The sequence below is a fragment of the Fulmarus glacialis genome, unplaced genomic scaffold, assembly GCF_000690835.1.
Source record: "Fulmarus glacialis isolate BGI_N327 unplaced genomic scaffold, ASM69083v1 scaffold48969, whole genome shotgun sequence".
Taxonomy (NCBI): domain Eukaryota; kingdom Metazoa; phylum Chordata; class Aves; order Procellariiformes; family Procellariidae; genus Fulmarus; species Fulmarus glacialis.
Window position 1 is genome coordinate 6,502 of NW_009232375.1, and position 26,684 is coordinate 33,185.

Genomic DNA, 26,684 nt, shown 5'->3' on the forward strand with positions numbered 1-26,684 from the left:
AGGTTCTTTTGTCCAGATCATCAACTCGGCTACTACCTTCAGTCTGTAGCAAAAGGGCTCACATCTATTTGTAATCAGCATCAGCTGAACATCAGAAAAGTTACAGATGGGAAAACAGTATTTGTCACTTTTTCCAGGTGCAAAATTCCAATACCACCCAAAGATGAGTTAGCAGTCTTCTCTACAGAGGAGTGAGGGGGAAAAACCCCCATGCTGTTTGCTGTAGGTCTTGAGCTTAGGATGGACTTTATTCCTCACACAGGAAAAACATTTTGCCTTTTGTGAACAGGTACATCACTGCACAAAGCATTCAATCTTTAGCAATTTCATCATCACTTAAACTGGACTTGAAAATGGCAGACTAAAGCATACAAATTTTCAGTGTGTTAACACAAATGTACGATCCAACACTAATTTTCTCATAAGTACTTGATATTTGTTTAAATGGTACTTTAGAACCAATAAAAACTTGTGCCTTTATTAAAAAGATAAAACAAAAGTATAAAACAGTATTTATAAACCATCAAGAGTCCCATAGAAAAAGCAGTACTCTTCTAGTTCCATTTTCTAACAACACATAACTGCAGTAAGGTTTTTCTCAGGGGTACTTTACCATTTTGTTACTGCCTCATACAGAACACTGCAGACATTAACAGAAAACATAACAATTATTCATTCCTTTTTGGATTGGCTTTTCTTTGTATGCTGATAGACAATTGTTGGAAAGTAATAATCCATGTTTTTTCAACTAAAAAATGAGTTTGCTTCTTTGAGCTCTGTCCTTGGTTAAATAGATCAAGTTAAAATGATGAGGGGACTCAATCCTATAGCAAAAAACCAACACCCAAGTAAAAGGCTTTTACGTTGTTGGCATTGCCTTGCTCCAAAGCACAGCTAGTGGAAGGAATCCTCAGTCCCAAAAGACTTGGAGAGCTATGATCATGGGGTAGACTGGTTAATAGGAAGAGGGGAGAAGACATCATCCAGTCCCTTCCCCATCACCTGGTGTTTGAACTATGTATAGTCGCACTTCAGACTCACTAGCCATGCTCTATGTTGATTTTTCTTCCCCTGTCCCCCCGTTTTTTTTTTTCTTTCTTTTCCTTTTTTCTTTCTTTCTGTACCCTGGAGACCTGCTATGGAAGTGACTTCTGCAGTGCCTAAGGTATGAAGTTTGCCCGTGGGGAGGCAGGAGTCTCTGCAATCTACCCCCACCACTGCAGCATAACAGAAATGCATAGTTCCCACTCTGGACCTTGTGCATCCAAGCAGGGCACTTCAGGATTTGGCCCTTTGGTAGCAGTATATAATTCAGTGTTGCATAAATGCACATTAAGAATCTTAAGGCATCTGTCTTAACTTCCCTGCTCTGCAATAGTGCTTACAAGAATCCATCGTACTGTGCAGAAACTTGAATTTCTTGTCTCTTCCTAAAATATTCATGTTCCATTTTTTTACTGATCAACTTCTTCCAAACAAAATTAAGTAATATTCAAGCACAAAATGTGTTGCAGAAACCTAGTGAAACAAAAAAGGTAATTAGTGGAATTATACCATTAGCTTTGCAAAACCAGATCATAGTGCATTACAAGAATGCAGCTAAGGTAACATGTAATTTACAAACTCCTGATTCAGGACAGCAGTTAAGATAACTTCAACTCATAATTAGCCTTCTGGGAGGTGTGGGTCTTTTTGTTTTGTTTCTGTTTTAAACCTCTTATGTTTTAGAAGAGTATCTGCACTAAGAATGTCAATCCATCACCACTGACCTGTGGCTAAAGTGTCTTGGATCCCTGATTGGCAAGAATTGCTCATTCATTTTGAATTAAATTGGTCAATATGGGAACACAAATGATATTTGCCTAGGTGAGGCTGGGGGCATTGGCCTTCTTTTGCAAATCATGCTCTTTTCTCTAGAATAATCTGGGAATTTTACTCGTCAGCCATAACTTTGATTGCTTCTGCTGCATGTTACAGGCATAAAATTGAAAAATACAACTATCAGTCTGTTACAGGGTATATGAAAGTGCTCACAGTTATTGCATAGTTGCTTACAATTGCAGGGGGATTGGAATTAATCACCTTGGCCTACAGAAACTGTGATCAAATCCAACTATGTTAACCATTATTTGACATAACACATACCAAAATGCTTTTGTGTTGGGTGCAGTTATGCACTATTTATTTATACAACTTTTAAAACTACAGCAGTTTAGGCAAGTGCGACACAATCTTCCTCTATTAAATTTGGCCTGACTTTAGGAAGAGAAGGAGGAGAGAAAGGAAATTTATCCCAAACTATTATCAGCTAATTTTCTAGCCTAAGCCAGTCACTTATGCTCCCTCTTTAGGTCAGTGGAAAGAAAGATTAAGACCTTTCTATAACACCCTATCAAAGGCTGCTGGGATGAACTGCTCTCAGAAGATACCTATTCCTTTCTGTGAAGAATAGAAAAGCCTTAGTAACCTGTTTAGATCAAATTTAGTTTTTGTATAGCTACAGGCTGAAAGGAGTCCCTTGCTGGGACATTCATTTGCACATTTATATGAAGCATTAAGAAAAGTTGCAAAGGGAAAACTCATCATTGGTGGGTTCTCATGGTTGAATAGGTTTTTCAGAAGTACCACTAACTAGTCTAATTTTGGTTTTGTACGAGTTTACATTAAGCAGTCTGACCAACATCAGTCAAAGCATCACACTATCCCCCACAAGGACCTTTTAGACTTTTTTTTTTTCCCTTGAAAACCAACCAAAAAACCCCCCAAAACAATGATTCTAGGTCAGAAGGCTTATTTAAAAAAAAAGAAAAAAAATCTAAGTGATTCTAAAATTACTGAGCTCACAAAACTCAAATACTGTGTTTTCTTTCCAAATAAAATGGGAATTCCTTGCAAGTTGTCTCCCATTTTTTGGGAAGAAAAAAGAAAAAGAAGGGGGGGGGGAAGGGCAGAGGGGGGTGAATGACTTAGCCCTCAGCATCTACGGTTGCTAGTTGTCCAAGTAAGATTTGTTTCTCTTCCAGAGAAAAAATTAATGGGAGCTTATAAGCTTACCACATATGAAGTCAACATAAAAGAAGTCTAATTTAGTCACTGGAAATACACCAAGGGAAGTTTTCATATATGCAGCAGCATTCACTGTATTTCCTGAATGCAAAGTGTGTGCAGAGCTCTTACATAAAAGATCACTGTCAATTCCAAGTGTGACACAGCAATCCGTATGTAGACGCCTATATTTACCTATTGACCTTCCTTCCTCGTGTGCACATAGCTTCTTAAAGTGTAAGAGCAGAGCACTGCCCACCAATATATGATTAAGAAAAAGACAGTTAAGGAGCTGTTCCTTAAGAAAAGCGCTTCCTCAAGACAGCACTTCATCTTGAAATTGCCCATTTAGCAGATTAGATTCTTTTTCCTGGTCAGGTAACAAATCCAGCACTACCCACTTCAATCTAAATTACAGGATTAGTCTGACTCATCTCAGATCTAGCCAGCCCATGTTTCCTGCACTGCAGCATTACTCCCATTCTTGTCTTCTGGACAGCCATTCTGAGTTTTCTTTAGACTTTTCTATTACACATTCAACATCAGAGGACTCCTCTGCATTCCATGGCTAGTGACTTTTGATTTCAAGATGTCTATTTTAGTTTACTCATACATATACAGAAATGGCAATCAATTATGTTGGTCTTACCTGTTTCTCATTGAGACGGATGGTTAGTAATAAGCTGAGATCAGCTTTCCAATGAAACTATAATATGCTTTTTTGCACCTAAAATGTGAGAGAATCTCAATTATGTGTTTTTGCAGATTTGCACAACAAATAGCAAAGACGTCAAACCAGAAAGCACATTTATCGTATTGTGCCTATTTTAGAAAAATATTTTCCTCCCCCTAATCAAACGTAAAAAGATCCAAAATCTCAGAATAGGAAGTGCGAAAGCAAGAATTATCTATCCATTACCTTAGTGTAATAATTCGTTTTGGAGCAGAGCATGAGACCAAGTTAGCCTTAACATCTAAACATGCTGACTTGATTCTATGGAACAAATTTTCCTCTACTTGACTCCAACCAATTCCTAAGGACTTTTTAGGCCTTAAAAAAAAAAAAAAAAAAAAAAAAAAAGGAAAACCCCACCACAAACGAAGCCATAGAATCATCAGAAGTGTTACAGTGCAGGTTACCTGATTTAACATTTTCCTCTTCAGGGCCACTTTCCACCCACTGACTGTCACTGGCTAGCAGTCGATTTTGTGATTCACTGAGTGGTCGAGTAGGAAAGGACTGATTGGCTCCAGAGCTGAAAAGTAAGCAAAGTCAACAGAAATTCTGTAATAGCAGTAGCTGCTTATTTCACACATTTGTAGAGTAGTGAAGTTACTTAAGAGCAAAGCAAACAAAAAAACCATACACTGTGACAACTAAAAATGGCCCTCGGCCCCCAACCCCAATTCTCCTACAGGCTTGTTCCAGTCAGCAGTCTAAACTCTTATCTGACATAGGCCACTCATAGTTCTAATGGAAAAAAAGCACAGATTGATAGACAAGAAATGGCATACTGACAACAATGCTGCTGCCACACAGTGAAAAAGAAAACCTAACCAGTACTGTCTGGAAGAACAACCTAATGCCATCTTATCCCATCAGTAAATGCTAGGGCTTTCTGCTGAACATCTTCCTAATGCAAAAGGATACTCTGCTGTTCACACAAGGGTCCTGCTCTTGTGTATGCTGCACTGGAAGCAACTTCTTCTCAGTATTGCCTTTGAGCCCCCCTAATGCCTGATAACTCAGGTGACTGCTGTTGACAACAACCTTCAGCTACAAATTCACCAAACTATACAGAAGACTTCTAAAATGGCAAATGTAAACACCCCCAGAAGTTTCACATACTCCTGCGTCTTTGAATCTAAAGCAGGCTTCCTGAAAATACACTGAAGATACAAAACATGCAAATTTGGAGGGATAAAAAGTAATGAGCTAAAAACCCTGCAGTGCTAAAAAACAGCAATAGCCACAGTGATCTACCTCTCTTGCAAACTGTGTCTCAGCATCCCTTGTTTAAACATGCTGGAGGAGGTGAAATACAAACAATACCTTGCCTTTCTCTCATTCCAAAAAATATCTTAAACTTTTTTTGCCACGGACTATTACTCAGTCTTCCCTAGGACTTTCTTGATTGTGGTTAAGAGCCAGTAAGCTCTCTACTTTCTGTATTACTGTTTCCTTAGAGCCATATCCTGTGTTATAGGTCAAAACCAAGAAACAGACTTTCTGCATCAAGCAGCACCATTTTTTAGTCTTGGTCTATTGTGTCCTTCTCAGAAGACTTACAAGCTCACTCTGAAGATGACAAGTATAAAAAAATTTTGAAATAATTTTGAAACAATTTTTTCTCCAGATGAAGTACAGGACAGTACAAAATCAGTATCTTAAATGCTACAGTTACCTTTTGGCAGGTTCATTTTGGCTTGAGACAGTAAGTTGCTCTGGATCCATAATCACCAAACGAGTTGGAAAATTACACCCGTCGCCCAAACTAAACCAGAAACAAAGATGCAAATCGCTGTTTGTAGTTGACTTGAATGAACTGAACAAGTACCCATGCAAAAGGCAAACGCTACAGGCTCGAATCAATTACTTGAGTGCAGCATTGAACTCCAGACTTGAGCAAGGCAGTTCTACCACTAAGCCAGATGATACGTTAATTAAATCTTGGAGCTCAAATGATTCCCACCCTATCACTCAGTATGGATTGCTGAGCACAGCACTAGTCTATGTATTTCAGAAACATCACTGTGTTTCTGTAGACTGTAGCCCTAGTCTTTAGCCAAACCACCGTGCACACGTAGTCAGACTATCTGGTATTTACAACTGCAGAAGCTGTAGCATAAATAATATTCTGGTGGCCATGCTTTCCCCTCCGCCCATTATTTTGAGGTTAGCTAAGCCTTCTTTTAAAGCAAGTTTAATCAGGTCACATGAAAAGTCATGGTAGTTGAGCAAACAGCTGAGGCAACTTAAGATCTTGTTATTACCTCTGCTGTTTGCTACCAGACCTCAGCTTCACAAATGGGTTCACCAACATTTTAAACTGATACACAACCCCCCAAAAGCAGTGTTGAAACACGGCTCCTACTTTGTACTGCTGCCTTTTGGGAGTGGTGGGAGTGGGCAGCAAGTCAGTCTTGCTTCATCAAGCTTCTCTGACGCTTGTCTGCAACTCCCCAACACTGGCTCAGCTGAAGTTTTAAAACCAGTATTTTGCATCGTATCAGAATTTTTTTTTTTGCACTGCTGCTTATTTACATGCACTTGCTCAGGCGGCTTTCAATACCCAAACTGTCATCTACAGCAAAAGGAAAGCTGTCAAGCATTTTCAGGGGTAAGAGGGGGTGTTTTTAAACTGATGTTTTTTCAATGCAGCTGAAGTTCAAGCTTTGGATCTCCTCTAAGTTGCTGATTTCTGTTCTATAATCAGACACTAATACTACCACCAAAAGGTGTACAATTTTTGAAATACAATTCTCAAAGCTCTCCAAACTTCCATATTTAGAAGGCCCTTGTCAATGAGGCCCTTGTTTCTGAATGAAAACCCTGCGCAGAATTTGCTCAGTTTTCTCCTGCACTTTTTCCCTAGCAGGATTTACAAGTTGGATTTCAGCTGTGCTTTGTTTTTTAGGAGAAGGGAAAGCAAGGTGAAAGTCATGGAATCAATTTTTTCCCCAATTCATTCCCATTCAGACTGAATACCTGGTAAAGATAGGGAGTAGCCAATACTTCTTTTCATCTCCGAAAACCTCCCTCAGATTTTTGCTGCATCCAAGAGAAAAGCCATTTTTATCAGGGCCATTTCGAAATGTGGGTGCACGGAATGTTTCTGTAAAAGAAAAACATGCAGTATTTCTAAAGTGATAAAGTCAGGGAAGATGAATAAACAGACTCAAATTTCTCTATTGTGAAAACAGTGTCGGGCAAGCTGAGACGATCTTGATGTGTATTATGGGAAAAAAAAAGAGTCATCTCAAGTAATCAGAGAGCATGAAAAAAATCACAGGGTTAATGACAAAAATAGAAATGAAAGGTAAGAAAGTCACGTAAGCAAAACAGTCATCCTTCTCTCTTTACATTTAACATAAGGTCTGAGACAGAGCTAAGTACCATCAGCATGCCAAAGATACCACATCCCTTATTCATTGATGGCTAGCTCTCTTTGGCCTGTGAAGCCTTCTTTGAGCAGAAGACTTCCTCTTCTAGAAGCAATTTACCATAAGCACTACTGGACCTAAACCCATACAGGATAGTTTTGTCCACTTCTGCCAAGGTCTGAAGTTGAATTAAGAGCATCCTGTGGTATCAGAGAAAGATGAGATCTATTACATTAGAAACACAGACACACCATGAACTGCAGCAAATCACCACCATTTTTCTAGTCAGTCGGGTTACACCCTTGGCCAAGAACCATGAGGACTCATTGCTCTCCCCATACCAACAGCTTGTCTTTTTACAATCATGATCCAGAAAGTAAATAAAGTACTGACTGTGTTGCCTATTATGACCACTGACTTTTGGGCAAGGAACATGCTAAGATTTTTTTCAAAGCTAAAAAAAGAGACTGTGAATATTCCTTAGCTGTAGATATGTCAAAAGAAAAAGGACTCAAACAACCCTCCTGTCAAGCAATCAAAAAAAATTCCTTTTCCTCCATCAAAAAATTCCAGCAAGTTGAAAGTTATTTCACTTTTAATCAACCCACTTATTTTTGAGGATAGAAATCTAACTTCCGTTGAAAGGTATAAGATTTTGACTTACTCAGTTGTGGAAATACCCACTAGCTCCCCCCCGCAAAAAAGACTTTCAAAAATGCTTTAGCAAGAACTTCAGATATTTTAACTAATGCATGTAACTTGCTTATGCTGGTCAATGCCATTTAAAACATTTAGGCATAGAAATTATGGAAATCTCTTTTATTATTTAGGGAATGTGCATCAGTGTTTCCATTTTTATCACACTGCTTTTACTTCCTAATAGTGAGGTCCATTTTATTTCACAGGATTTAAGAATAGTCTTTTGGATCTATTTCAAAATGTGGTATGTTCATATACAGTAGAGCCTTCACCTTGACTGGGGCCACCCAGCTACTCAAAGTATTAGAACAACAGGGTTACTGGCAAGTAGCAATTGTGTTACATACTTAACATTATATAAAACCACAACAAAAATGCACAGTGCCTCAGAGATCTCAAAAATAAAAATAAAAGAAATTAACATTCATCATGAATCCAAATGCTTGGCTCCAGCAGACGACCCCTACACATGCTTCATTCTCCCATGTTTCACCTTTAATTACTTTCACCAAATATGCTTCTTATTGCACAGTATTTAAAAATTCTGTCTTTATGTGATGGCCTATCTTGTAGGCCTCACATTCGCATCGACTTGTTGGTTTTCTGAACAAGGAACCGTTCCATATTCCAATTAACTGACCTATGGTTGATCTGTTTTTCCCAACTAGCCAGCAGTGGTAGCTGAAGAGTGACAGTATGCTGATGAAGAACATGGCTGCCACAAAGAAAAGGAATAGTACGTGGAATTTTGCATGGGTATCTGGCAATTCATTCTGAGGAGAAAGAGAGAAAGAGATTAATACGTTAACACTTTTTAGCAGTAATGCAGTATTGTCGCTAAACATTTTCTGCCACATCCATTCTGCTATAGGTCTTTCATCTCACTTTTCACAAAGAAAAAAAAGCACAAGCTTGGCTTTCCTTTCATGTCATGTTAAACTGGTATACCACAGCATTTAAAGCTGATGGGTACCCCTTCCACCTCAGTTTAGTAGCATGACTGCGTATGTTCATCTGTTAGTTTTTAAATGCACAGTAGTATAGGAAAAAAATTTCCTATACTAAAAAACATTAACTGTCCAGCCACAGCCAGACAGACACACGGAAAACATGTCCAAAAATCACCTTCTTTGAAGGGAAGAAAATACAACAAAAACGTCCAAACCCTTTCCTGGCAAGGTAATAATACTGAACCTACTTCTGAACTGCTGTGAGGAACGTAAAAGGGAAATGGCTGTCACACTGTGTTTCCAAGACTGAACAACTCCTAGACAAGACCTGGGACAGATCTTCAATTTTTGATGATCTCTAAGGTTTAGGCAACAACCAGCATGGACCTAGCAAAACAAATTTGCCATGTCTGACCAGGAAGAAGTGATTCACCAGAAGATCTATGTGAAAAACAACAATTTCAGTACAACCACCATAAAATAACCTCCCACCCATATTGAATAGCCGATTCCACCCCCAACCCCAACTATTTTTAAGCTTGCACTTTCAAGAGACCAATGGGATTTGTAACAATACTATTCCAGTTCTATATCCTCAAAATCACAGTACTTTTAAGTAGTTGACCTTTAACAGCACTATGAAAGCAGAGAGGCTATTTTTATTCAGCTGTTTAGTTAGCATTATTGCCATTACTTTTTCCATTAGCTCATTCAGTATAGCCACTTATCTAAGGCTGAATTTTTTTTTTTTTGACTAAAACACACTTCAATTAAGATCAAGTGCACATAGGTATATCTATATCCCTGTACACTGCCTATATTCATAGGCAACAGATTACAAGTCTCCTTCTTTCTGTGATGGTGTAAATAGCTACAATGAATGACTGAAAAATTACAGTAGGAACAGTATTTAAATAATTACAGCAATATTGGATTTTACCTTTGGACAATTCTCTGCAGCTTTCCTGCGGCAAAGCTTTGCGCAAACAAAGACAATTTATTAAATGCTAGTATTATGTTAAGATTAAGTGTTTGAAAACAGCACAGGCTTTGTTAAAAATGAAATGGTTGGTGTGCACACGTGCTCTTGGACGTGCCGAGTTCCAACGCCCATCAGGAGCCTTAGCCCCCGTTCTCCAAGAGAATGGAGGAGAGAGTACATAAGAGCACACTACTAACTTCCAAGTCATGAAATTTTCTACCGAAGCATAGAAGTATTGCTATTCAGATTGTGGCTGGATCACTTTCAAGTGGTTCCTCAGGCTGAACAGCATGACTACACCAGATGCATTCTTTGCTAGTTGTTTCCATCACAAGTAAGGTTTATGGGAATATTCTGTATGATGAAACCATTCATAAAGGTCTGAAAAGCTCAGAATACTCCAGAGGTATAAAGCAATGGTTTATAAATTACAAAATCTTTCTGACTTTGGAACATATCTATTACCACTAGATGTAGTTTCAGTCAAAACCATAGAAAAATAAATTGCGATTCTTTGCACAATTTTCTTTGTTTAAAAAAAGAACCCATAACACATCAGTACAGTTTTTCTTCTTCCCAATATCCTTCAATACTGAGATATGTTTGTGGGATGTATCTTTAGCATAACATCTGAAATTGAACCAGTACTCAAGAAAATAAAGCAAGAAACAGGAAAGCTTAGTTTAAATTAGCTTTTGAATTCCGAACTTTATACCTGAAGAGTGGTATTAGCCATCTCAGCAAAGATGCTAGAACTTAATGAATCTGTTGTAGGGAAGATGTATGGCTTTTAAGATACATTAATCTGTGCAGAAAGCCTAGGCAGAGCCCAGGCATCTACCCTGGAGTCAGGCAGATATACACAGCATTTTCAAAAATGCTGGCTAACAGTAAGCAAATGATAGCAGAGTCCAGCTCTCTGAACTGCCGTCTAATTTCAGTTTCCTTATTTACTGGCTTTTTTTTTTTTTTTCCAATGCAGTTTTGCTTAGACAATTTGTACTACAGTTTCTCTTCCCCCTGCTGTAGGGATATGTTGTGTTTTGTGATCCCTTGAAATCAAGGCTAGCAAAATACATACTCCAATTGCTGCTTATTCCTAAGCTTCATGTTAAAGCGACGATTTTTCCTACCTCAGAGCACACTGCACTGTCCCCCAGTTTCCTAATTAATTTTTGTAACTCCTATTTCTATGACTCTCTTGGAATTGCATATTTAAACAAAATAGTTCTCTATAAAGAATTCTCAGGCCGGTTGATTTTGAAGCTCAAAGAGCAGTAGCAGCTTAGTCTTTGTGTTTTCTGTGGGCCAGAAAATGTAAGTTTATTTCAGTTGCATCTTCCTAAAACAGTAGCTCTATAACCTGGAGAAGGATTTTTTGAATTACGCACGATTAATCTGCACGATCCCCAGGGAGCATTTACCTCTTCTGACTACCCAATTTCAGCCACTGGTTGTACATTCTTGAATGACAGTTGCAGAACTGAAGCATCTTTCAAAAAAGGCCAATTCCTTCCTGGAGGGAAGCATGCGGGCTTTGAGTGTGTGTAATAGGCTTATTCACAGTTGTGTTCTAGCAGCAGTCCACATGCCACAGCACGTGAAAAGAGAGTTAAACTTCAGACATTAGTTATTTAAAATCATTATGTTCAGCAGCAGCACCAAAGCAGAAACTTGCAGGCGAGAGAGCTGCAGAGCTTACAAAGGGAAGAAATTTACAAAAAACTTGGGCTGCTTAGCGCACGTAATAGACTGAAGCCAGTCACTATTCTAAAGAGTCCCCTACAAACTCCTTCACAAGCATAGAGTCATTTAAGCATATATCAGGCCACAAAAAACCCCTAATGAAACCCACAACAAGAAGTGCTGTCAAACCTTGACTCATTACTCATCTTTTAGTAGCTAAAGTCTAGCTTAAATCTAGAAAAACCTCAGAAGATCTGGTGTATGTCCTTATGTGTATATGCAAGAGGAATGACTTCTAACTAAGGATCTGGAATTGCTCTTTTTTGTTGGTGGGGTTTTTTTTGGTTTTGGTTTTTTTTTTGTTAATACAACCAAAATTTTGCAGAAGCGTGTGCCATCTACCCGGAACACATATCAGATCCTTGAATTAGCTATACTCAGGATTGCCAAAATAATTTGGAGGACAATGAAAGACACTGAAAACAGCTGGAAAACATACATGTTTCGAGGAGGAGGGAGTGCAGCAAGAATGAGCGTAGATAAATATACACTGGGAAGTGCCACCATGCACTATGTAAACAAGGCATCAAGGACTGGGCATTCAGCCAGTGCTGGTGTTTGTGTCAAATACATTTGGTTAAACTAAGGTTTTATCTGCTCATCTTTAACAACTTCCTAGGCAGAAATAAAAATGTCATGACTATAGGAAAAGTAGTTATGAGTATAAAAAAAAAGAAGTAATTCACTTTCCCTTGATCTAGAGAACAAATTTTAACATCCGCATCAGCGTGTAAGCCTGTGGTAAACATTTACAGCCACTGTGGTTGTTCCATCCCTCTATGAACAGTATCAAGATCCTTCTTCAGCACTTCTCCATAGAGCATGAAAGATGCTATGTAAAAGACTTGCATGTGCAAGTGGGAAACACAAAGACTTTCTTCAACAGAAGAGTTAGGTAGGTGTGCATGTCTCACAATGTTTGCAAGTATCTGCATATGTGTGTCATGTCTCTATGCAAGTATTATCAACAGTGCAAAACAATGGATTGCTAAAATTTGTGTAGTTAGCACATGCACCTTCACAACCTCATTACTACAAGTTCTGAAGTGACCAAGGCTACACTTTCCAAGAAGCAGTTCATCTTCCATCCCAACACTGGATATATACAGCAGTTTGTTGCACATTTTCCTGAAAAACGTCTATGAGGGAGCAAAAAAGAAACACTACCTTCTGATGGTATACTGTAACATTTCTGATAGTCAAGCTTTGGGGGGGGGAAAACAACATCTAGAGAGCCTCAACAGAAAATGTCAAAACAGTAATCTGTCTGATGCTGTAGCAGACAAACCTGAGCATTAGCAACATACTGAAGCAGCCTACAGATGGCACGTGTCAGCAGTACTCTGCTCTGATCTGGATACAGATGTAGAGAGAAGCTTCCAGGACTCTATTCTGCAGTCAATAGCACTTGCCTAAAAGCTTACATACTAGAGACATACTAAATTTTGCAAGCCTACATGATTATGGTGCTGCCACCTCTTTCTGGAAGTCTCCTTTAATCAGGCTATTATAAGATCAGAGGGAGTATTAGCTTTGCGGAATGAGTGATTTAATATGAGTAAAGTGAGTCAGAGACCTACTCTAATGATAAGATCATGGCATCACCAGATTCTGTCTTGGAAGTAAACGGAAATGAAAGCAACAAGTGCAAGCACACAACTACATTGCCTATTGTCACATTTCAGAAGTAGCCCATTCTTGCAGGAAGCATTTTTAACAACTAAATCATTAAAAAAATCCCTCTTAAGTTTACTTCCTCTGCTCAAGGGTCCACTTCAATATTGTGACCAATGGGCTTTGGAAGAGCCTTGCTGCAAATGCTGGTATTAAATGTTCATTTATGTTCATTAAATGTTCATTAAATGTTCATCATGTGATCAGATGTCCTGCCGACTTTTGTTGCACTAACACTTATGAAGTGAGGTGACAAAGCAAATTCTTTTTTTTTGCTCAAGCACTGACTGGCAAATATGTAAGAGCGCATCTACAATTTCATTAGAAATTGCATATAAAGCACTGGAAAGCAGCCAAACAGATGTTAAATTAAAAATTTAACTATTTACAGTCAAGCAAGACTGAAAAGCAGAATCCAGACCATTTCATTTGAAGTATGAGTCAAGCCATAGCTATAAATTTATGGCTTTCATCTCACACAGTACTGACACAGCTCAATTCCCACATAGTTCCTTGCTCTCCAGTGACAGGCCCCTATACAGAACTGACAGACTAAGAGAAACATAGTACTTTCGCAGATCAGACCCATAGGCTTAGATGAACACAAACAAACAATACTTTTTGCACCATTTATGTTACCTGTCTAATGCCAACTGTCTAAAGTACAGCTATTCTGAATACATGACCAAACTTCTCTTACCCTGACATGGCAACATCTTTTTGTTCCAATAAAGATTATTTCTATAGCTACAGATAATGACTGCTTTTCCCAGTTACTCTGACAGCAGCTAGCATCTAAGAAATATGTGCTGTTATTTACTTATAAAGATGTGATGGAGAGCCTTCCACTTACAGTGGTTTTTCCCATGCTAGTTAATGGAAACTGATTAAGGGAATTCTGACGCTAGCTCTTCTGCCTACAGACAGGAAGGCACGGTACAAGGTTTTGGAGATGAAAGGGAACAACACCAGAAGACATTCTTTTCAGCCTGGAATGTGACCAGAACAAAAGTGATAGGAGGAATATAACACTGACGTACAAGGATGGTTGCCCTTTACATAAATGTTATTAAATCTGCTAAGATGCATGTATGTGTATTGATCATTTGACAGCTGATAATAGTTGCAAGGAAGATGTATATCATTAACACTGTACATATCTTAGCGTTCTACCCATATCAGATTGATAAAAGCCACTAGAATGACATTCAGACACGCCTATGTAGGGACTCCAAAACAGAGCTCAGTCAGTTCCCAAGAAATTAATCTGCCTTATCTGGTAGCAGATTATCCATAGACAAGTCTAGGAAGATACAAAATTGTTATTTATATTTTACGTTTATCATTTTCATGTATACATGTGTGTGTATACATATATATACACATACATATATATAGGTCATTGTTTGATATAGCCAGTTCTTTCTATATCTACGTGTCTATATCCAATAGTCTCAAAAAAACCTGAGCTGCGCCACTCGATTTTGATGGAGCAGAGAAATTGCACAGTGTCCTCATCGGAACTTCTTCCCCCAATTACTCATCCTGGGCAGTATAATACATTTAATTCATTAGTATTCGGAATGTTCTCCTGCTTCAGTCACTTCGATTGATGCTGATAATGGTAATGAACTATGGAACAGAGTAAATGGTGAGTGACAACATGCTGATGCAGCCTCCAGTAACACATGCAGGATTAAACAAATGAACAACAAAAAAAAAGCCTTAGAACTTACTGTCCAAAACTTTATGAAGTACTGCAAGACTGTAGCAGCAACAAACAGACAGTACAGTAAGGAATACATTAAAAACAGGAGGAAGAATTTGTAGTTAGAAAATCCCACACAATTATTCACCCTAGAAGGAGGGGAAAGAGAAAGAGGTTACTATGATATACAAAAAATAAAATAAAATAAAAAACAATACATTCAGCTTTTGCAGAGCATAACGTGTATGATGTCAGCGGTATGTCCAAAACAGTCTGGCACTAGTATTTCAGAAGCATTTTAAGCCACCATTTTGAAGGAGGTATCTTTCCTCAGGCCAAATGATCTGGGCCCCTCACATAGATTTCACCCCCCATGAAGTTCTACAGGACAGGACATAAGCTGGCAAAGCGTATGATACATACAGTCTGTATAGGAAGCGTCTCACACACTATGAACTAACTGCAGTCATCGTGGAAGATAATATGATCCTCTCCATCAATTTCAGTGGATGTTGCTTTGGTTGCAAAACCACCTTCAAGTCAACTACTGATAGCAGTATTTTTATAGAGACAGCAGATAATATTTTTACTGACTACCAGTGAATACAAACTGCAGAAGAGTAACTGTCTGAGTGAGTCTTATGTATCATCTAGAATCAAGAACTGATTTTCATAGTGTAGTGGGTATCTCCTCTCCTGGTAACAATACCAAACTAAACAACAGAAAGAAATGCCATTTCTCATAGGTCTTGTTAACACCAGGGCTTCTCTATGTAAAGAGAAACTGCATGATTTGGGCTACTGGGCCTACAACTCTATGTTGCAACACACATTAGGAACAAAATTTATTTTCACATATTAAAGCCTCAAGAAATTCTGTGAAAATCAAGTTTTACTTCAAGGTTGCATTTTTGAAGCAGCATCTAATTCATCATGTAGGATCTAATTCATCATTATTATACTGATTTTTTTTTTGGTTTTATAAACTTACCATGGACAGTGGTGGTCCATTTTTAATACACATCTGAAAGAGATAATTTCCAGTAAGCTAAAGCAAAAAATACATTTTCTTTCTAAGACACAAACTTCTAGCTTCTACAGGTTTGAGGGTGGTTTGGTTTTTTTTGTTTGGTTTTTTTTTGGTTTTTTTAAAGTATTTTGCTCCACTGTATCTTTTTCAAGTCCTTCTCAATCATGCTTATTCTCCATATTATAGCAGCCATCCTTTCACCCAAAAGGACCCAGTGAGATTCAGAAGAGTTATGAAGAGAATCTCTCAAATTAACACGGGGAGCATTACTGAGCAACAGCATGTAACAGTTCATTAAGCCACACTAGTTTTATGTGCACATTGAGAGAAAACAAATCCAAAAGACCCTTCAGAGTTGTGTGGATAAGGTACGTTAACCTGGCATTCACTTCAGCTAAGCCTACCTCAGGGCTATTTTTGCTACCTTTTTTTGTTTGTTTTTTTAAAGCTAATTGAGAAAAAGAGCAGCACAGTGGGTAATTTGAATAGTCCACATGCCATTTTCATCCAGTTTTAATATAAGAACAGATACCAGACATTTCAGACACACAGACATTCACTGTATTTGCTAATAAATTTGATTTTAGCCAAAAGATGTGTATTAGGTTCTTCAGTTAACTAGATTTCCTCAAGCTCAGCCTACTGAAGTCTCACTCATAGCCTCAGTCTTCAGTGCCCTTACAGACTTCTCTGATGATTCAGAATGAGGCTAGGGAATAGCAGTGATGTCTTTGAAATGGTTAAGGCACGTAATTGCACTGTCAATCTCTGAGATAAAGATTTTTAGCATTATTAGTAGCACACATCTGTTTCAAGGCTGCAGAAGCAAGATATGATAAGAGTTCTACAGTAAGCATTTGCTGTGCTGGTATCTCAGACCTGCCTTTCCTTACTTTCAATCGCTGATTTTTTTTTTTTTTTTTTTTTTAAGCACTGTTTTGCAAAGCTACAAGCAGGTTTCCTAAAAAGTTCTGCCATTTTGGACAATGGGGCTGCAATAATAATATTGCATCAACAGGAAGAACTTTGCTTTTTCATGAAATCCAGGTACTGAGGGTCTGAGAGAGGAACAAATAATAAAACCTGCTGTTAGGCAAGGGCTGACACACTGAAAACATGAACACACTGAAGTGATGATTGCAGGAGAGAGAAAATCCATCATTTCAGATTCAGTAACTTACATGTCACATGCAGAACAGTGGTGGCAGCGGTCAGGTTTGATCAGCTGGCATCGATCACAGTATCTGATTGCTGTATTCAAGTGGCAAGGGTCAAGTCATTAGAACTCACTTAATGTTACAAAGGTTTTCCCCCTTAACATGAACTGAATCTTAAAGAGCTTCCTGCCCTCCCCTGCCACACCTATTCTCACAGACCTTCATGTGCCTACTCTCATATGATATGTTCTTTTGAGTTTTTTAAAAAATGTAACATATGAAAGTATTTAAAACACTTTCATCTATTACTGCTGTACTGAGTCCATTTCCATTTACTCTTTGGCTCCCCAGTCTTTCCATCCTTCATCCTCTGGCACTGATCCCCTATCGCTTGCTTTCTTTCACCTCTGGACAGGGTACTCAGGCACTCACTGTGAAACTACATTCTTTCAGCAAGCCAACTTTCTGCATTAGCTTTCTCTATCCTCTTCAGCAAATAGTGATCTAGCAGACTGTTCAGTAAATTAGCTCTTCCTCATCTTTCCTGCATATTTTTAAACAAGCCTTCAGGCTCTTCTCAATGGAAATGAGACACAGGCAGTTTGAAAGGGGCAAAGCCAACACCTACAGCTAGGCAGAACTGCTAAGAGCTGGCAAGAGCTTCCCAGACCACTCCAGGAACTTAAGACTGGGATTTCCTGAAAGGGAGGCTAGTATTCAAAAGAGCCAGGTGTCCTTAGACTTTGTTTGGAAAGTCACAGTAAACTTTGGTAACAGTTATTCTGAGTAGTTTATGTTTTTGGAAAACTCTACAGCATTGCTAGTTTCAAGAAAGAGAAACAGATATATATATACATATAAAAGCTAGATTTTTTAAGGATATACATATGTATAAGACAGCAGTTTCACAGATCATTCATATAAGTTGGAATAAAAAAGCCTATATGTATTAAAGGCAAATACAGAAATAGCCCATAACTAGCTTTGTACTGAATTACAGATGGGAATGAAACAACATTTATTCGTTCTTAAATTCCAGCCTTAAGTATGATGTTTCTCCTCCTGCTGAATACAGCTCAGAAAAAGAAGTTTAAAGGGGGATATAAATGATTATAAAATTGAGTAAAAAGTTGACTTTTCTCTATTTCTAGCTGTATTTCTTTGCTGTGCTTATTTTTTATAGCCACAATAAGAGATAAATGTTGTCATCTATCTGCTTGCTAGAAAAGGAATTTTATTTTTTTTTTTAATTCCAAATACTGGCTACATGTTGAGATCCCCAGGCAAAGGACTCCAGTTTCTCTTGGGGGAGAAAACCACACAGCCCAAACAAATAACAAAACAAGGTCATGGCCTGTGCAATATGTGCTTAATAGATTGTTCATTCAGTGACATCAAATTATTTCACTGAATTAAACTAGCAGCTTCAGGAGCACAGAATTATCTATGTATCTCACCTCTCGATGCTGTTGTCGTATAGATAGGCAAATCTTTAGCAGCTCTTCTCAAAATCTCCTGCTGGGATTCTGGTCTCTCTTCTTTTTCATATTGTTCTTTATCAGCTTTTGACAAGCAGAACTAGGACGGAGGGAGAAAATGGAATGAAGGGAAGAGATGAATTATTACTTTGTGTTCTAGTCAAGCTCCAAGGAAAAGACCTTATGTATCTTAATCCTATGCCTTTGGACAACCCCCACCCACCAACCCAAAAAAACCCATGTAAAGAAAAACAGAATGCTACAGGAATTACAGGCGATCCTCAAAACTCCATGATGGTCCTGGGCATATTTTAAAGAACATAATCTTTCTCTCTGTTCCATTATCTATGGCATTTTCCCTTCAACACAAAGGAAGCCAGAGACTCAGGGGAATTTTAAGAAGGCATAACCTTTCCTTTACGCTTATCAGGAGTTTAATTAAAGTGATCTGTGAACAAGAGGAAGGTGCAACAGTCCTTTGCTGCTACAGGGCACCAAAGTTCCCTTATCCCACTTTCTCTCTCTGATTTAGAGGGGTACAAGCCAGCAGGTGGGGGGAAGGGGGTGGCGGCTTCATGGCTTCAGCACAGAAGTTGAGAGAGTTTAACTGGAATTTTTACTTGGGAGTAGTCAGCTCTAGTCTCAAAATCCATGAACTGTATTGAAAGCAACTTCAGCAAAGCCTGTACAGTTTCAGAGAGAGTTACAATTCTAAGTAAAGCATGAGGAGCATTCCTGTTGAAGCCTCACTGAAATGTAAAGCTTTACGAGAAGAACCTGGAGAGCTTTTACGCACTTGTGAAATGCTTAGTTTGGTATCCACTGAAATTATGAACTTTACCATTAAGCCCCACAAAACCCAGTGTGCTGACAAGACTCTGAAGAGCTGGGGCTGAACTCACTATTTCCTGTGCTATTTTTCTGTTCTGAAGCACTTTCAAACTCTGAGATTCCCCCATGGACTACAAGAGCCCTTTTTATGAGCACACATAGACAAAGTATTCATGGTAGTGAGTGGAAAATGCTGTGTGTGCAACTGGAACAAAAATTGGCTTAGTGTGGTTTAATATGACCATATTTTCCTACCAAGAACATGTATATGATTATTTCACATGGATTTTCCTCTCATCCTGTACTTTTTCCTCTTTTGGATTACAGTCAGTTGGCAAGCAACAATGAAGACTCCACTTACAGAAAGGAGGAAGCAGTAAGACATTGCTGCAATTTCCCTGTGTTATTTCCTAACCCAAAATGCAAATAAGTTGCCTCATATCTCACAGAATCTAATTAAGTCTCCTGTTACAGATAGTATTATCCCAGTTATTGAGCCTGCCCACCATTCAAGGGTGAAACATGAAACATAATCCCCTTGATCAATCTACGTGGAGAGTGAAATTACAGTTTAACATTTCAGTCGTCACCAAGAGTTTGACCTCACTTTTTCGTATCCATCTCTAAGCTAGATATTTACTCAAATATGAAGACTGGAGATGCTCACATAAAAAGTTTAAGTCAGATATGAAGGATTATGCCCGCAAACAGCGGTGCAATATGCCTTCCTCCCTATTGCCCTTGCGAGTCTGCTAGATGACCAAATGCCTGTCTCCGTGACCTGCAATCAAGCAGAAGTGGCATTAAACATGAAATACTACTTCTAGATTACATTTCCATGGCAAACCATTAATGCACAGAAAAGGAACTAAATCACAAGATTTAAAACTTTTTTGATTTGTCCAAGTAACATCATAATATTACTCCAAAAATCCTGGATAGGATTTTGGTTTTCCCAATAGCTATGTTTCTGTTCTAATTTCAGAAATTAATAGGGCCATGAGACCACAGTCTCTTTGGACAATGGCAGGATATGTTCAAAGACATCAAAAGTTGTCTGTTACCACATAGCTAACAGAATTTCCAATGAGGTTCCAGCAGTTCTTACTGAAAACAGAAAGAGTCCCTTTGTTTCCTTCCTCTTTCTGGATCTTGTATAATGTTGATTGTTCTTTCTTATGACAAATGTACAGGGATTACACTAAGACAACAGCAGCTGCAGAATCTTTTTTTAGTTCAATAGTAAGACCACAGGATGCTATTCGTTTTGCAAGAATGGCTAGTTTGAATGACTAAAAATATATACGTTTACACTCTCATACAATAGGAAGATTCTGAAGTCAGGTTTTGTTTTTAAGTAAAACCAGCATAAATTACTCACTGGTACATGAACAGAAGGGACTTGCCCAGAGAGAGAAAAAGTGTTGGTGTTTTTTTTTGTTCGGTTGGTTTTTGTGGGGTTTTTTTGGTGTGTGTTTTTTGTTGTTGTTGTTGTGTGTTGGGTTTTTTCTTTTTTTCTTTTTAAAGCTAGCTCGAGAAGAAAATTGTATTAAATCTGATCTACCCCCACACTTGATATAGGAAATATTCATTACATGCCATATGCCCACGCCATCCCTTTCACTCACTGAATACGAAAAGCTTGCTACAACATTACTGTAGCTACAGGCTAAGTACTGTCAGAAGATGTTTTCTATTACTGAAGAATTCAAGCAGACAGTAAAAGTTACTAGAGCTGCTCATAAAGCTAATGCCTAGTTCATATAGCTTTACAAAACCTGGAATAACACGGTTCCAACCACATTAGCTAACCTGCTTAACTTTATCATTTTCCTGCAGAACCATCCCAAAAAAGCTGAAACAAACCACCCTGAAGGCAAGTCCCTTTGAATTTTTGAGGTTTAACAGTTCAGTACTACTCTTTTTGCTTAGCTAAACAGCAGAATAGTCTTTAGCTTTTTTCACTTTATATTCTGTAGCCTTCTAAGATACAGATCTCTAAGCCATAATTAAGCACTGCAAAGCAGTGTTTGCTTTTCCTTAGAAGCATGGTTTTAACTCTTTTCAAAAATGTTTAAGGTTGACATTAGCACTGAAAGTTGGTCTTGCCAAAAATAGAATTCAGCCCCCATAGAGCAACCAAAACCTCAAACAGTTTAGCCAATTTAAAAGCTTTATAAAACCAAGGAAGGGAAGGGAAGTATTTTAAATTTGGTGCCAGTATTTAATCCTTACATGAACACACCTTAGAGAAAATAGAAAACAAGGTAATCCATCTCAGACTTATTGCAATTAATACTGTTCTTTTTCAAAACAAAACTTCTTACAGTCATCATGCATTCTCTTGCCATTATGTAAAGCTCCTTTAGGTATTTACTTCTCAATTGTCACTAAATCTTAACCCTTGACTTACTACTAAGTGGTTCAGTCCTCCAGGTTATGAGTATACATTGCATTACTATTTTTTCTTACCCAAACAAAGGTCAAAACTGCCTAAAATGGAACTATAAAAATGTTGTCTCCGTATTTGATTTATTGGTTTTAAAAATTCCAGGTTTCAAGCAAGCTACTTCATAGCAAAGCACTGTGCATGACTGTCAAATCTGTGATGAATTAAATGTGCATTTCGTGTAAGTAAATTTCATTACACAAAGTATACAGTATTTTAAGGGTAATTTGATAATTTTCATTCATGATACACTGTCATGCTGTTCTATTTTAGATAATGAGAAGCGAAAGGTGAATCATGCAGTACTGCAAACAAGTTTCATCACTGAAAACAGTTCAGCTATTTATAAAAAAGGCATTGACATTTTTCTAACGTTATATTTACCTCATTAGAGGGGGATGCAGGAGATGTGAAAATTGTCTTCCAATAGGACCACACAAACATGACAAATGACAGATGAAAAACCACAAGGTAGACAACTGCAATAAAATACAAACAAGAGTTTGGTGAATATAGCTGAAAAGAACAAGAAATAAAATCCCCAATCTTTCATGAGGGCTAAACTACTACACTATGAATCACCTGATTAAAATTAAGTTACATTAAACCCTCTTCCCTGGGTAGACGTAGCAGTCTAGGAGTGCTCACTTAAAAAAAAAAAACTTAAAAAAAAAATCACTACATGTGATGGTTGCTATTCCTCAAGGAAATAATAAGCTTTTATGTACGATTCCAGAACAGACTTTGAAGGGATAAAACCAAACCAAAAAACCCAGAACTGAACACCACTTCACCTGTGGCATGTAAGTGACTAACCTTTTTGGATAAAGAAGATGCTACAATTTCATTCTAGATTAAAGTATTTGATAACTGACCTATAGAATTCAATTTAATTTCTACTTCTAATAGAAACAGCACAGTATTGTGCCATTGTAGAAGGCACCGGTCATCAATGACAGTAAAAACTCCAAACCAGGGGTTTGGAGAGGACTGCATTCTGAGATGAGAGCTGTCTATGAGTTAAAAATTGTCTGGGTATCTTCTTTCAAATCATCACAGGAATATAATCTGGAAGAGTCCTGCTGTTATAGTCACAGTGGCAACAAGATGTAGGTGGCTTTAGTAGGGAGCTCAATCAATTTATGAATGGGTCTGTGTGATATGGTTGCCTTAAAGGCCAGAGACCCAGACCTTATGACCCAGGAAGCTTCTTCCAATCTTGTTTCCTCTAACAGTTTCTTCTACCACTTGACAAGAGGAAACAGATCAGTTGTGCCAGAACAGCAAGCCTTAGAAAAGAAGTCATACTAAATATTTACATTATCTTCACTTATATTATCTTCAGTTGCAGAAAGAAGGAAACTTGACCTACTTTCCCGTGCACATAAAGAGAGTCCTTTAAGAAGCTCCATGACATACTTCATGGATGGCAGAACCATCGAAAACTCAAAACTTTGGGAACTTCTAACAGCTCAGAAAATGCATGTGCACAGTCACAGAACACATAATCTTAATTTATCATCTATCAGGATTTTCACTGCTTGTTATGGTAAAAAAACCAAACAAACTGTATTTGAGTATTCTTCAGAGAATTATACTTTTTACCTTTGCCTCTGACTCCTCCAACCTTACAGACAGATTTGGCAAATTTTCAGCTGTGGAGCTGACTGAAAATGCAAGAAACAAAACCTTTTTCTAAAGCCATCCCAAAACTGTGTATCACTGTACTAGGCACTGCGTAATTAGAAATGGTCTTTTATTAAAAACATACTGTACACATTCAAACATAATGCGGTTAAGCAATTAAAGCATGAGAAAACAGTTTGGAAAAGAGGAGAAACGGATACAAAATTGGAGTGGAACCAGCTGCACAGATCAGAGCTTCGGGGGAGAACAGGGTGAGAGGAATTGAATAGAAGGAAAAGGGAAATGAGATACAGGGGAGGGCAAAGCACAGCAAAACTAACTTACACAGTAAACAGTTCTATTCTGTCCATAAAAATCACCCCCAGAATTCAAATTCTTTTGAAAGATTATTTTTAGTGCACACACAATACTTCAAACAGAACCTCAAAGTCTTGTCACAGGCTGTAAATGCCCCAACAACACAGAGAATAACAGGCACCAAGGCTGGCTGCAGCAAGGGTACAGGTCTGTGCCAGTGCTACCAGTATTTACTAGAAAGAGGCAGCTGTTAAAGTGCTCTTGCACTCTTGCAATAACTGAGATCTTGCAATCTGTCACCATCATTAAAAGCCAAGGGTCTGTCCTCAGCAGCCAAACTGGGGCAACTCACGGAAGAGCAAACTTTCACAGCTGTTCCAGTGATGGGTACCACCCAGCCTAGAGGAGACAGAGCCTGCAATTGGCAGTCCATACTGGCCCCGCACTGAATAAATTCTTGCTTCTTATCCCAATCCTGTGCTGCCATTCCTACTGTAATTACAGTCTGTCAGTGCTCCCCAAGAAATGAGAGGGAGGGAAGATACCATTTTTGACAGCTTTACTTTGGCCGTCCATCTACCCACCATTTCGGGTAGCAGTATCTCCTCTGCAGACTACTGCCTGAAGCATCTTACATCATTTCCAGTACAAATATAAACGAGCTTCATTCCTATTCAGCTCATTTTCTTGTAATTACAAGCTAGATGGAAAATACATCAAAAACCTCAAACTCCAATATCTGCCAGTTTAGCCAGACTCAGAGTCATGAGGAAGTCCTGGCTAAGCTAAAGGAATCCAGGATTCTTGGTGCCATGCTGTTACCAAGTGAAGTCACTTCTCTTTAAAGGCACTGATGCATATTAGACCATAACTTAATACCCTCAGGAGGACAATGTCTTAAGACATGCTCTTCGCATCCTCCTAAAATATGCTAAGCCCTCCTAAGATTTGCCCTTAACATCCTGTTCTGAATCATTCTTAACACTACTTCCAAGACAGGGTCAGATTACAGAGAGGTAATAATATGTAACAGAAGTATATTATATTGCTAAGAGAGATTCAGAGTTGACTTTATTCCCCTATCCTAATGGATATAAATCTAGACAAGAATATGAAATTACAAAGAAACAATTAGCTTTAATGGGGTGAAGAAATCACCACTAGTTTAATCAAAAGTTGTAATTAAGTACTGGAGTAAAAGGATTTGAACACAGTACACTGAAATATGGAGCGAAATACGTTTGCTAAGATGCACATTATTGATTTACATAGCAATGTTACTGGTACTTTGGCCTTTTGACTCTTCTGACGTTATTTCCTGGCTATTGTGAATTAGCTTATAAGAACTTTATAAAACTTATGACATCTTTCATTTCAAATGAAAAAAGACTTCACATCTCATTTTAAGATCAACCTCCATGGTAAAGAAATTCATGCACGCAGGATGCCTGTGACATGCTTTAGAACTGGAGGTGCAAAAAGCATGCAGGTGACAGCTATTAAAAGCCTAACAGTCAGGTTCCAACTATACTGCTAGTCTCATTAATCAAATCAAGCATTTTTCTTCTCAGTCAGACAGACACCGCATTTGTATTAAAGCCAGAGATCTGACTATGCAACACCAACATCATTGCTCTGCCAGGCTTCCTTAACTAAGACATGGATCTTGCCGTTCCGGAAGAAACTAGAAAGTAAATTTTATTCATATACAGGTCAACAGTAAAGCACAGCAGCAATCTGTAGAATTTTGTGAAGGCTAAGTGAAGCCCAGCTGTGCAATGTAATGTAAAAACCCAGGGTAAGACACAGCTCCCATCTTGAACGGCTTACAGTTTATTTTGGAGGTTTCTTTCACCTCTTCCTTAGAAGATGAAAGATGACAAATTCCATCAAGGTTCCTTCCCTTCACAGTGTTCTCCTGGATGTTCCCCACCAGGAAGAAAACTGCTAAATTAGCTCCAAATTCTACGCTCTTTTGCAAAAATATTTAACAGATGAGAGCCTCTTACCAGTGGTCTCACACTCTGAAGACAGCCCTCTGTGGATAGTCACCACGCAAATCTATGTTTAATCTACCACTCATGTCCCCCCATAAGCTGAAATAACTCCCAAACAAATATCCCATCAATCATTTGTATTTCTATAGGAAAAAAAAAGTTTTATTAAAAAAAAACATTTTGAACTTCTGGAATTGAACCATCCTTTAGACTACTTTTTGTTCACAATTAAAAGAAGTGGCAGAGCAAGAATGCTGGAATTTTTTTGGTCAGTTTGTATCTCTATAAGTACTACCCACTGTGGCATATACTTGCCAAAGCCAATAGAAGACTTAAGTAAAGTTTGTCAAAACAAAGCCTTAACCACTTGACCTGGAAATTTAAAATTATAATGTGCAGCCACCTTTGAAATAGTTGCGTTTTGCACAGTTCTAACCAGTCCTAAAGAATGGAGTTCTGAAGAATTTGGTATGCTGTTTGGAAAATAGCAAGCAGTAGAACAACAATTCTTCCTCTTCCAGAAGTCTTTCAGGTCACAGGGTGTGTTCAGGAATAAACAGAAAATGGACTTGTGGATCTGCTGCAGTTCCTCCTCTCTTCTTTTTCTGTTCTTAGAAGGTATCCATTTAAAAATATTTGCAAACCTAAATACTAGTTGCATTACTCACAGGTCTTGTCATCATCCCAAGCTTGTGGTACTAGAAGCTAAACAGACTCAACCTCACAATATTTCCCTTGTTTCTTAGCACTAATCTACTCACTACACAGAGCTTGCACATAAAGGAGTACATAAAAATTCTATGTCCCTTAAGACATGCATGCAACAAAACTATTCACATCTCCAAAAAAAAAAAAAAAATTTTACCTTTTTCTGCAGTTGAAGAAATAGT

General features: G+C 38.2%; 1 protein-coding gene across 1 annotated transcript; it reads right to left on the reverse strand.

The window, feature by feature from the left end:
- Positions 1-1,242: 1,242 nt before the first annotated feature.
- ZDHHC20 (zinc finger, DHHC-type containing 20) lies at positions 1,243-26,684 on the reverse strand. Its single transcript, XM_009584859.1, has 11 exons — positions 26,660-26,684; positions 22,238-22,332; positions 18,553-18,673; positions 17,120-17,189; positions 15,900-15,932; positions 14,937-15,057; positions 8,489-8,621; positions 6,755-6,881; positions 5,451-5,540; positions 4,186-4,301; positions 1,243-1,518 (listed from the first exon to the last, which is right to left on the reverse strand). Exons 2-11 carry the CDS (start codon positions 22,295-22,297, stop codon positions 1,493-1,495), a joined length of 897 nt encoding a protein of 298 aa, XP_009583154.1. The 5' UTR covers positions 22,298-22,332; positions 26,660-26,684; the 3' UTR covers positions 1,243-1,492.